Source organism: Colobus angolensis, unplaced genomic scaffold (assembly GCF_000951035.1).
Source record: "Colobus angolensis palliatus isolate OR3802 unplaced genomic scaffold, Cang.pa_1.0 Scaffold1, whole genome shotgun sequence".
Classification (NCBI taxonomy): domain Eukaryota; kingdom Metazoa; phylum Chordata; class Mammalia; order Primates; family Cercopithecidae; genus Colobus; species Colobus angolensis.
The window spans coordinates 12,813,454-12,824,042 of record NW_012110918.1 but is presented as its reverse complement, the minus strand read 5'-3'; the positions used below and the strand labels follow the sequence as shown (position 1 = coordinate 12,824,042).

At 42.7% G+C, this 10,589-nt stretch overlaps 1 protein-coding gene across 5 annotated transcripts in view; it reads right to left on the bottom strand.

The window, feature by feature from the left end:
* The window catches only part of MFSD11 (major facilitator superfamily domain containing 11), a 54,725-nt gene that overhangs the window by 1,623 nt on the left and 42,513 nt on the right, over positions 1-10,589 (bottom strand). For all 5 annotated transcript variants that reach the window (XM_011952001.1, XM_011952123.1, XM_011951923.1 and 2 more), the window contains 4 exons: positions 9,573-9,638; positions 7,460-7,585; positions 2,139-2,313; positions 675-810 (listed from right to left, as the gene is read on the bottom strand). In XM_011952001.1, coding sequence (XP_011807391.1) covers positions 675-810; positions 2,139-2,313; positions 7,460-7,585; positions 9,573-9,638 — 503 coding nt within the window. The remainder of the gene's footprint in view (positions 1-674; positions 811-2,138; positions 2,314-7,459; positions 7,586-9,572; positions 9,639-10,589) is intronic.

Here is a 10,589-nt window from a genome sequence, read left to right as displayed (position 1 = left end):
GTGATCTCGGTTCACCACAACCTCCGCCTCCCGGGTTCAAGTGATTCTCCTCCCTCAGCCTCCCGAGTAGCCAGGACTATAGACATGTGCTACCATGCCCAGCTAATTTTTTATATTTTTAGGAGAGATGGGGTTTCACCATATTAGCCAGGATGGTCTCAATCTTGTGACCTTGTGATCTGCCCGCCTTGGCCTCCCAAAGTGCTGGGATTACAGACGTGGGCCGTGGTGCCCGGCCGACTTTGTCTTAAAAAAAAAAAAACATGCCAGGTGCAGTGGCTCACGCATATAATCCCCAGCACTTTGGCAGGCCAAGGCAGGTGGATCACCTGAGGTCAGAAGTTCGAGACCAGCCTGACCAACATGGTGAAACCCTGCCTCTGCTAAAAAGAAAAAAAAAAAACACAAAAATTAGCCAGGTGTGGTGGTGTGTGCCTGTAATCTCAGCTACTTGGGAGGCTAAGGCAGGAGAATTGCTTGAACCCAGAAGGCGGAGAATGCAGGGAGTCAAGATTGCGCTACTGCACTCCAGCCTGAGTGACAGAGAGAGACTCTATCAAAAAAAATAAAAGGAAATAAAAATTAAAACCACAATACAAATAACCAAGGAAAACAAGGTAATACACAAAGGAAAGAGCCCTACGTCAAACACAATCGCAATCTGAAGAGGTTACCTGAACAAACTTGAAGATGGCAAATGCTGGGGCGCTGTCTTCAGAATACAGAAAGCCCAAGATACTAAGCAGCTGGGTATTAAAGCAGCTGTCTCCAAGGCCCAACAGAAAACTGCAGAGAATGGCAACTTCTTTGCTGAAGAAAATAAAAATCAATTTAGTATGAGCAATATCTGCTAGAGCCATTTAAAATATACAAGCAACCCACCCACAAAAGCATTCTACCTGCAAGTTTTAAATCCTATGAAACAAAAATAAAGACAAAGCTGGCGCGGTGGCTCATGCCTGGAATCCCAGCACTTTGGGAGGCTGAGGTGGGCAGATCACTTGAGGACAGGAGTTTGAGACCAGCCTGGCCAACATGGCAAAACCCCACCTCTACTAAAAATACAAAAATTAGCTGGGCATAGTGGCACGTGCCTGTAATGCCAACTACTCGGGAGGCTGAGGCAGGAGAATCACTTGAACCCCGGAGACAGAGGTTGCAGTGAGCGGAGATCGCGCCACCTCGGGAGGCGGAGGCACTAGAATTGCTTGAACCCCGGAGGCGGAGGTTGCAATGAGTGGAGATCGCACTACTTGCATTCTAGGCTTGCACACAGAGTGGGACTCTGTCTCAAAAAATAATAATAATAAATAAATAAATAAATAAAGACTAGAATTTACAAGGTAAGAATTTGTGCTCAAATGCACACACCTTTACATTCTAACAAACTCTAGTCTCAACCATTTGTGAAGAAAACGCAGGCTGAGTATCCCTTATCAAGACCAGAAGTGTTTCAAATCTTCTTTTCAGATTTTGGAACACCTGCGTTATACTGACCAGTTAGGTATTTTTAATCTGAAAATCTGTAATCTGAAATGTTCTAATAAGCACTTCCCTTTGAGCATCATGTTGGCCCTCGAAAAGTTTCGGATTTTGGAGCATGTTGGATTTCAGATTTTCAGATGCGATATACTCAGTTTGTATAGTTTTGTAGGCTGGGCTCCCCTTGGATTTGTGGAGCTGGACATAAATGTCTGCATTTATAATGAACTTGAGAGTTAAGTGCGCTAAACCAATATCCTCAAACGTTATATAAACTGCTCTGGAAGGACTGAATGGCCTCCCCAGGTGCCAGGTTTTCCCTCGCTCCTCTTTGTTCTTCCTCCAGGCCCTAATATCTGGATATTTCACTGCTCAAGAAGTAGAGATAAAAAATTCAAATCAGATACTCATGTGCTCCTTCAAGGATCAAGAAAAAGATTTAGTGGGGAAAAGGTTAAAACCAACCATTACAAAAATAACTTAGGATTCTCTAAGGATTCCTATTTAAACTCAGTCTGACTCCATGAACACTTGACAGATGACCTTAGAGAGATACCAGGCTCTCTGAAGAGGATTAACTGCTCCACTTTCAATACCTAGCCATCCCCTACCTCCCACCCGTCCTCAAGTGACTAGAGAAATGACAGCCACTATACCTGGATTTGATGTAAGCACTGCTGTCAGTTCCTTTAACAGGAGCAATCGGGGCATCTCCAGGCATGTTGAGAAATATTAGATAAAAAGCTATAAAGTGCACCAGGATGCCCAACAGCACAACTGGATTTCTACCAAAACGATTGTTCTTGCTCAGCAGGCCGAAGAGGCTTCCACCTACAAGTCAAGACGGCAGAAACGTCACTAACGTTGCTGAAACATTACACACCCAGGCCTGAGCTATCCACCAAGGAGCCAAGGAATAAACATTCTCACTTGTTAAATTTCTTCAAAAAATCCAACACCTCAGCACTTGCAGACAATGATAATGATGACCAAGCATCAACGATTAGAACAAAAAAGTAAGGTATCAAAATGACTTGCATTTCTATCCAGGAATATTATTGTATTTCTTCTCTGTGAATTATTGTACCCCGCAAGCTATCCCCTTTGACCTGTAGCTTATAACAGAAATAAAATAAGGACACAACTTGCCATTACGACCATGTTTTTGTTGTAATCATAGCTAAACAAGCCAAGGTATCACACTGAAAGGCAGTCATTATGGATTCTGAGAATTATGTGTGAGCTCTGAAGAGCAGTAGGAGAGGCCTAGGAAGACTCAGCAGCCAGAACAGCTAAGGATGTCTCAAGAGCTGACGGGAGAGTCCTCAACAGTGAGAAGGGAAGAACTGTGTAACTGAAAGGAAGAAGACTATGGGGCATGACCTTTACAATTTTTAAGTGATTTCTACCCCAGAAATCTATACCAGCAAACCTATATATCAAAAGTGAAGGATGGCTGGGTGCAGGGTCTCATGCCTGTAATCCCAGCATTTTGGGAGGCCAAGGTAGGAGAACTGCTTGAGGCCAGGAGTTCCAAACCAGCCTCAGCAACACAGCAAGACTCTTTCTTAAAAAAATAAAGAAAACATTGTATATATATTTTAAAAAGTGGGCTGGGTGTGGTGGCTCACACCTGTAATCCCAGCATTTTGGGAGGCCAAGGCGGGCAGATCACCTGAGGTCAGGAGTTCGAGACCAGCCTGGCCAAGATGGTGAAACCCTGTCTCTACTAAAAATATAAAACTTAGCTAGGTGTGGTGGCACATACCTGTAGTCCCACCTACTTAAGAGGTGGAGGCAGGAGAATCACTTGAACCCGGGGGGCAGAGGTTGCAGTGAACCGAGATCACGCCATTGCACTCCAGCATGGACGCCAGAGTGAGACTGTCTCAAAAAAATAAAAAAAAAATTTTTTAAATGAAAAAAGTTGCTGGGAGCAGTGGCTCATGCCTGTTATCCCAGCACTTTGGGAGGCCAAGGTGGGCGGATCATGAGGTCAAGAGATCGAGACCAGCCTGACCAACATGGTGAAACCCTGTGTCTACTAAAAATATAAAAATTAGCTGGGCGTGGTGGCATGTGCCTGTAGTCCCAGCTAATCAGGAGGCTGAGGCAGGAGAATCGCTTGAACCCAGGAGGCGGAAGTTGCAGTGAGCCAAGATTGCGCCACTGCACTCCAGCCTGGCGACTGAGAGAGACTCCGTCTGGGGGAAAAAAAAAAAATTTAAAAAGTGAAGGTGAGTAGCAAAAACAAAACAAAACAAAAAAACCCTGCCTAGAAAATGGGCAAAAGATATGCACATACATGTCACCAAAGGAGATATAAAGAGGATAAATAAACACATGAAAAGATGTTCAACATCATTACCCATTAAAGTAAAACCACAATGAAACATGACTACACATCTATCACAATCGCTAACATCAAAAACAGTGGTAATACCAAATGCTGGCAAGGATTCAGAAAAACAGAATCACTCATACATTGCTGGTACAGCCACTCTGGAAAATATTTGGCAGTTCCTCTCAAGAGCAGGCAACAGAGGGAGAAAGAACCCAGGCAGAGCCCAGCAGCCTCCATGGACTGAAGAGACAGGGATGTGAATCTAGGGATATCAGGGTAACTAGAGTTCACAGACAACGGTATCAGAAAGGAGAGCGACACAGAAAAACAATTCCAGAGAGCTGCAGACAGTCCCCCTGAGTCTTCAGCTGAGGACTGATCAGCACATAAAGCGAGCAAATTAGCAGAAGCCTGGGAAAGAACCAGCCAAGAGGATTAGTGGTATTAGGGCCCCGCCCTTGGCTGGGTATAGTGTCTGGCCCACCAGCCACTTAAAAGCTTATGATTCACAGGAACTGGGTGGAGCACACAGAAGCGTCTTCTCTTAGAAGGAGGAAATAATTAGCCCTAGACTGAGTAATGCTGCAGTCTTGCCCAACAAATCTTAAAAGGTACGCTGTTTTCAATTGAATGAACTACATCTAAGAACAAAGCTCAAAAATACTGACAGGAGGGCCGGGTGCAGTGGCTCATGCCTGTAATCCCAGCACTTTGGGAGGCCAAGGTGGGTGGATCAAGAGGTCAGGAGATCAAGACCAGCCTGGCCAACATGGTGAAACCCCATCTCTACCACAAATACAAAAATTAGCCCGGTGTGGTAGCGGGTGCCCGTAGTCCCAGCTACTTGGGAGGCTAAGGCAGGAGAATTGCTTGAACCCAGGAGGCGAAGGTTGCAGTGAGCCGAGACAGAGCCACTGTACTCCGGCCTGGGTGACAGAGCAAGACACTGTCTTTAAAAAAACAAAAAAAAGTAAATAAGGGAAAGTGTTAACAATAGGTGAATCCTGTTAAAGGATATTCAGATGTTCTTTGTACTATTCTTATTTTTGCAATTTCTTTTTTTGTTTTGGTTTTTTGACTTTTTTGAGACAAAGTCTTGCTCTGTCGTCCAGGCTGGAGTGCAGTGGTGTGATCTGGGCTCACTGCAACCTCCCACTTCAGCCTCCCAAGTAGCTGGGACTACAGGCATACGCCACTACACCTGGCTAATTTTTGTACTTTTTTTGTAGAGATGGGGTTTTGCCATGTTGCCCAGGTTGGTCTCAAACTCCTGAGCTCAAGCAATCTGCCCACCTCAGCTTCCCAAAGCGCTGGGATTACAGGCGTGAGCACTGTGCCTGGCCTATTTTTGCAATTTCTTATCAATTTGAAATTATTTTTTTCAAAAACGCAGGCAGCCTACAGAAAGTGAGTTTCTTCCCAGGTAGTCTACAGGCAGACACTAAACAAGCACTTACCAGACAGACTACCCTGCACCGACTCACCATGGCTAAGCTTCGTCTGCCATTTACATACCCTTAACTCCCAACATCAATCTCCGGCCCACGAGTCCCTCCTGAGCATCAGCCTGCATTTCCCACTGGACACTTCTCTACTTGGGTGCCTCTCTAGTACTTAGAGGTGTTCAAAATCCCATTCAGCAGATCTCCCCAAACCCCATCTCCTACAGCATTTTCTCTGCCCAGGTTACTCTCATCAACCTGGTCATCATTCTAGACACCTCTCCTCACCCCACCATGCAACTGGTTACTAAGTTCTGCTGAAACCATGTTCTCATCATTCATTCAACACATTTAACTCATTTATTGGATGCCCAATAATATAGACCTTGTCCTGCTCCAGGTGTTGGCAATAAGGCAGGGACCAAAAAACAAAAACAAACAAACCCTCCAAAGTCCACTTGACCCACGGTGCTTACCACTGCCTGACATGCAAAGTCTTCTGTTTTTATTGTCTGTGTTCTTCCTGAGTAGAATATAAGCTCTACGTGGGCAGATGTTTTTGTCTGTTTTGTTGACATGACAGATTACAATAAATCTTTGTTGAAGTTCCTCATATCTAACACAATATTCAGTATACCACAAGTGCTGAACAAATCTTTGTTGAATAAGAGTAACTAGTGGAGCATAATAAAAATATATATTTGGTCTTTGCTGCTAGTTCTTGGCACAGAAATCCTAAAAGGTCTGGAATTTCCTCAGTGACATGAGGGACATTAGTTATTCAGAAGGAGCCACTTTCAATCATACTGAAGTTTATGCTAAGGGGGCAACTCTTGGGGAGAGAGGGGTTGGCCTAGGATAGAGCTTCAGGATGGGGCTGGTTCCCAGGAAGACTAAGCCCTGAGGGCTGGAACTTCTAGGCCCCTTTTACTCCTCCTTCAGGGAGGGAAGGCTGGAGATTACATCAATCACCAATGGCCAATGATTGTTTTTTGTTGTTGTTGTTAGAGACAGGGTCTCCTTATGTTGTCCAGGCTGGTCTCGAACTCCTGGGCTCAAGCGATCCTCCCACCTCGGCCTCCCAAAGTGAATGAGCCACTGCACCCGGCCATGTGGCCAATGATTTAATCAATCATGCCTATGTAACAGGATCTCCATAAATCCCCCTAAAAAGGGTTAGAGGAGCTTCTGGAGTGGTGAACCCAAAATCCATGGAGACAGAGGCTCCTGCACTTAGGGACCATTTCAGACCCCACCCTTTGTACCTCCTCATCAGGCTGCTCATCTGTATCCTTTATAATAAACTCTAATAGTCAGGAGAGCATTTTCCTGAGTTCTGTGAGTTGCTCTAGGAAATTATCAAACCTGAAGGGGGAAGAGGGCAGTGGGAACCTCCAAATTTGTACCCAAGTCAGAGAGATGTGCCTGAGAGGCCTATGGACCCACGACTGTCTGACTATCTGTCTGTCTGTCTGTCTGTCTGTAGGACTGAACCCTTAAACCTGTGGAATCTGACACTAACTCTGAATAGTTAGGTGTTAGAACAGGACTGAGCTGTTGGACACCCAGTTGGTGTCAGGGAATCAGATAATCAGAGTCAGGAATTCTAAGATATTCTAAATATTTTAAGAGGAAAAGTGGGGAGACACTGTATGTTTTCTAACACAGGGTTTCCATCTGTGAATTATTTTGCAAATGTTTCACAATTTAGTTACATTAGAATAGCAATAATAGGCCGGGAGCGGTGGCTCAGGCCTGTAATCCCAGCACTTTGGGAGGCCGAGGAGGGCGGATCACGAGGTCAGGAGATCGAGACCATCCTGGCTAACACGGTGAAACCCCGTCTCTACTTAAAATACAAAAACAAAATTAGCCAGGCATGGTGGCAGGCGCCTGTAGTCCCAGCTACTTGGGAGGCTGAGACAGGAGAATGGCGTAAACCTGGGAGGCAGAGCTTGCAGTGAGCTGAGATTGCGCCACTGCAATCCAACTCTAGCCTAGGCGACAGAGTGAGACTCCATCTCAAAAAAAGAAGAATAGCAATAATAGAAAAATAAAAACATACATGTTTGGGTAAAAATAAGTAGAAAAAAACAGAAATTCAAGGACAAAGGTGAGGTACACTTAAAATTTCTATTTTACCCATAGTAAACCAATATTTTTAATGCTAATGCTTTTTTTAAAAACCAACCTAAAATTTCTCCAATGCCGATGAAAATGCCAGAAAGTCCAATAAGGCTTTTCTCTTCTGCTCCAAATTTATTTATAGCACCAATACAGGTTCCATATACACCAGAGAAGAAAGTTAATTCCAGACCTTCAGTTAAAAAAAAAAAAAAAGATGTAATTTATACATTCACATTTTTGTTTATCTTCCCATCTAGTAGTATCTGACAAAAGAATACGTGAGTAGTAAAACACATAAAACAAAACTCAAAAAGACTGAAATATTAATCCCCAAGCAGAGCACAATTTGATGTGATGTAACTGATGAAATGGAATTAGCTTCATGCTATGGACTAAATGTTTGTGTCCTCCGGAACTGTGAGAAATAAATGTCTGTTGTTTAAGCCACACAGTCTATGGAAATTTGTTATAGCAGCTAAAATTAAGATACCACAAGACGGCATCTGCCATATATTTCAGATAAAAGTATATAACTCAAATGAACAGATATCCTTATGTTAAAACCTATCACTCTCCATGCAGGCGGAGATGGGCAGAGGTGATAATTAACGTAACTTTGTAATAGTGAAGACTAATGTGCTCATTAACCTTGTTAGTAGCTTTCCAAAGAAACAGGAACATTCCTATTTTTTTTTGAGAGAGGGTCTCACTCTGTTGCCCGGGCTGGAGTGCAGTGGCACTATCTCAGCTTACTGCCTCAGCCTCCCAAGTAGCTGGGATTACAGGTGTGCACCACCACACCAGGGTAATTTTTCTATTTTTAGGTATTTCACCGTGTTGGCCAGGCTGGTCTCGAACTCCTGACCCCAGGTGATCTGCCCACCTCAGCCTCCCAAAGTGCTGGGATTACAGACACGAGCCACTGTGCCCGGCCCCTATTGGATTATATTCTCACTGTAATGGAAAGCCAATACCTACTATACAATGTGTCTTAAAAGCACCATAATGTTTTAATTAAACCCTTTTTTCTAGGAAAAGAAAATTCCTAACATTAAAAAATTAGAGTAAATCAGTAGGGGATCTTGATTCCCTAATGCTACAAAATCTTAACTGTTAAAGATGTTTAATGTTTATTCTATTTCACCTAAAAATATGTTGCACATAAAGGGAAAGATTAACTAGCAAATTACAGCATTTTTTAAAAGAAAACAAATTTCTTTATCATTCTTGACTTACAGGTACTCCACCTGTTATCATACCACATTAAGACATGCTTCTATTTCATTAGAAATTATTTTTATTTTTATTTTTTTTATTTTTTGAGACAGAGGTCTTACTCCCATGGCCCAGGCTGGAGTACAGTGGTGCTATCTCAGACCATGCAACCTTGACTTCCTGAGCTCAGCTGATCCTCTGATCTCGGCCTCCTGAGTGGCCGGGGCTACAGGCATGCACCACCACACTTGGCTAATTTTTTGTATTTTTAGTAGATATGGGGTTTCGCCATGTTGCCCAGGCTGGTCTTGAACTCCTGGGCTCAAGCAATCTACCCACCTCAGCCTCCCAAAGTGCTGGGATTACAGGCATGAGCCACTACACCTGTCCAGAAATGATTTTAATCCATATAAAGTTACAGATTTCTTCACGGTTATTTTCTGTAGTGCTCTGTGTTGCCCTAAAACCACTGGTCCCAATGAACCATGTGTCCTGGTTTTTCTGAACCTTGTGCGGAATCCTTCCACATTGAATTTGGGCCAACCCTGTGATTTGCTGTCACCAACAGAATCCAGTAGAAGTGATGTTGGGCTAGACTGTAGCCTGAGCTTTAAGAAAGTCTGGTATTCTTTCCTGTTGCCTTTTTTGGAGCCATCAGTCCATTAACTAAGGTGTCTGGCTACCCTGCCGGGTCACAAGGTGATCTTATAGAGGGGGTTGTGTAGATGGAGAGCAGCTCTGAGACTACACAAAAAGAGAGATACTCAGCCTTTCATCTGACCACAGTGAAGGCGACATGTGAAGGAAACCAGCCACAGGAGACCCCAAGTGACACCAGGAGAAGAACCATTCACTGAGCCCAGTCAATGCACAGAATTGTGAGAAACAATAACGTGGCTATTGTTTCCAACCCCTTATTGTCATTATGAAGCAAGAGAAAACAAGAACAATAGTTCCATTACCTGTATAAGCAGTTGTAATACTAAGAAGGAGCATTTCCTTGGTGACACATAACTTAAAAGACTTTTCTGTAAAGAAAAAAATTTAAGAGTACTTAATTAGATTTTAGTTAATAAAACAAACATTCTAAAACAGTCCTTCAACCAAAACACCCCTTGTCAATAATGCCACTAAACGAACACTTTGGCATAGAAGTTTCAGATTAAAATGCTTAAGGCATGCACTAAATTTGCCCTATAAATAAAATGTTTATTTCAAGTGCTTAAATATATTCTACAGTTACATTTCCTCAGCACATTTTCCAGCTCATATAACAAAAACATGAAAAGGAGGAAAAAGATAGAATCAAAACAACAAAGTACTTCAAAAGGCATGATTAACTGTTAGGCTCTTGAGAGAGTCAACAATCAGCAAAGCACTGACTTCCCTAGAGAATTATCGTGGAGCAGCTTTAAGACTGGACTCAAGATCAGAATCACAGGGCAGGGTTTTTGGCCATACAGAAGCTGGGCATCACTTCCCCAGATTCTGACTCTGTAGCTCTGAGGACTGAAACTTGCGTTATGCGTATTTGTTTCTAGTCACTTTAGTGTTTGTTTTTACACTGTTTATTTAGTTGAAATCTGCAATGGATAATGCATTTCTAAAACCTCTGCATTTACCTGACTTTTTTGGAACCTATTCACATTTCATAATTTAAGGGCCACTACTCTAGTACACAAAACTAACAGTGGATCCAGATTTTAATTGTGATTTATCTGCTGGCCACGAAACTTACCTAACTCACAAACACTGTCCTAAATCTCTGCATATGTAAGAAAGGATACTTTTTTCTCTAATTTCACTGAACTATACTAAGAATAAATATAAGAAGACATTTTTTACCAATCACTTTCAAGTATTTCCAGGAAAAAAATACACGACCAGTGCAAAGTTTAAAACAATACTTTTAACTTTAAAACCTGCACTAGCAAAGCATGTTCATTTTATTTTATTTATTTATTTAGGTTTTTTTTTTT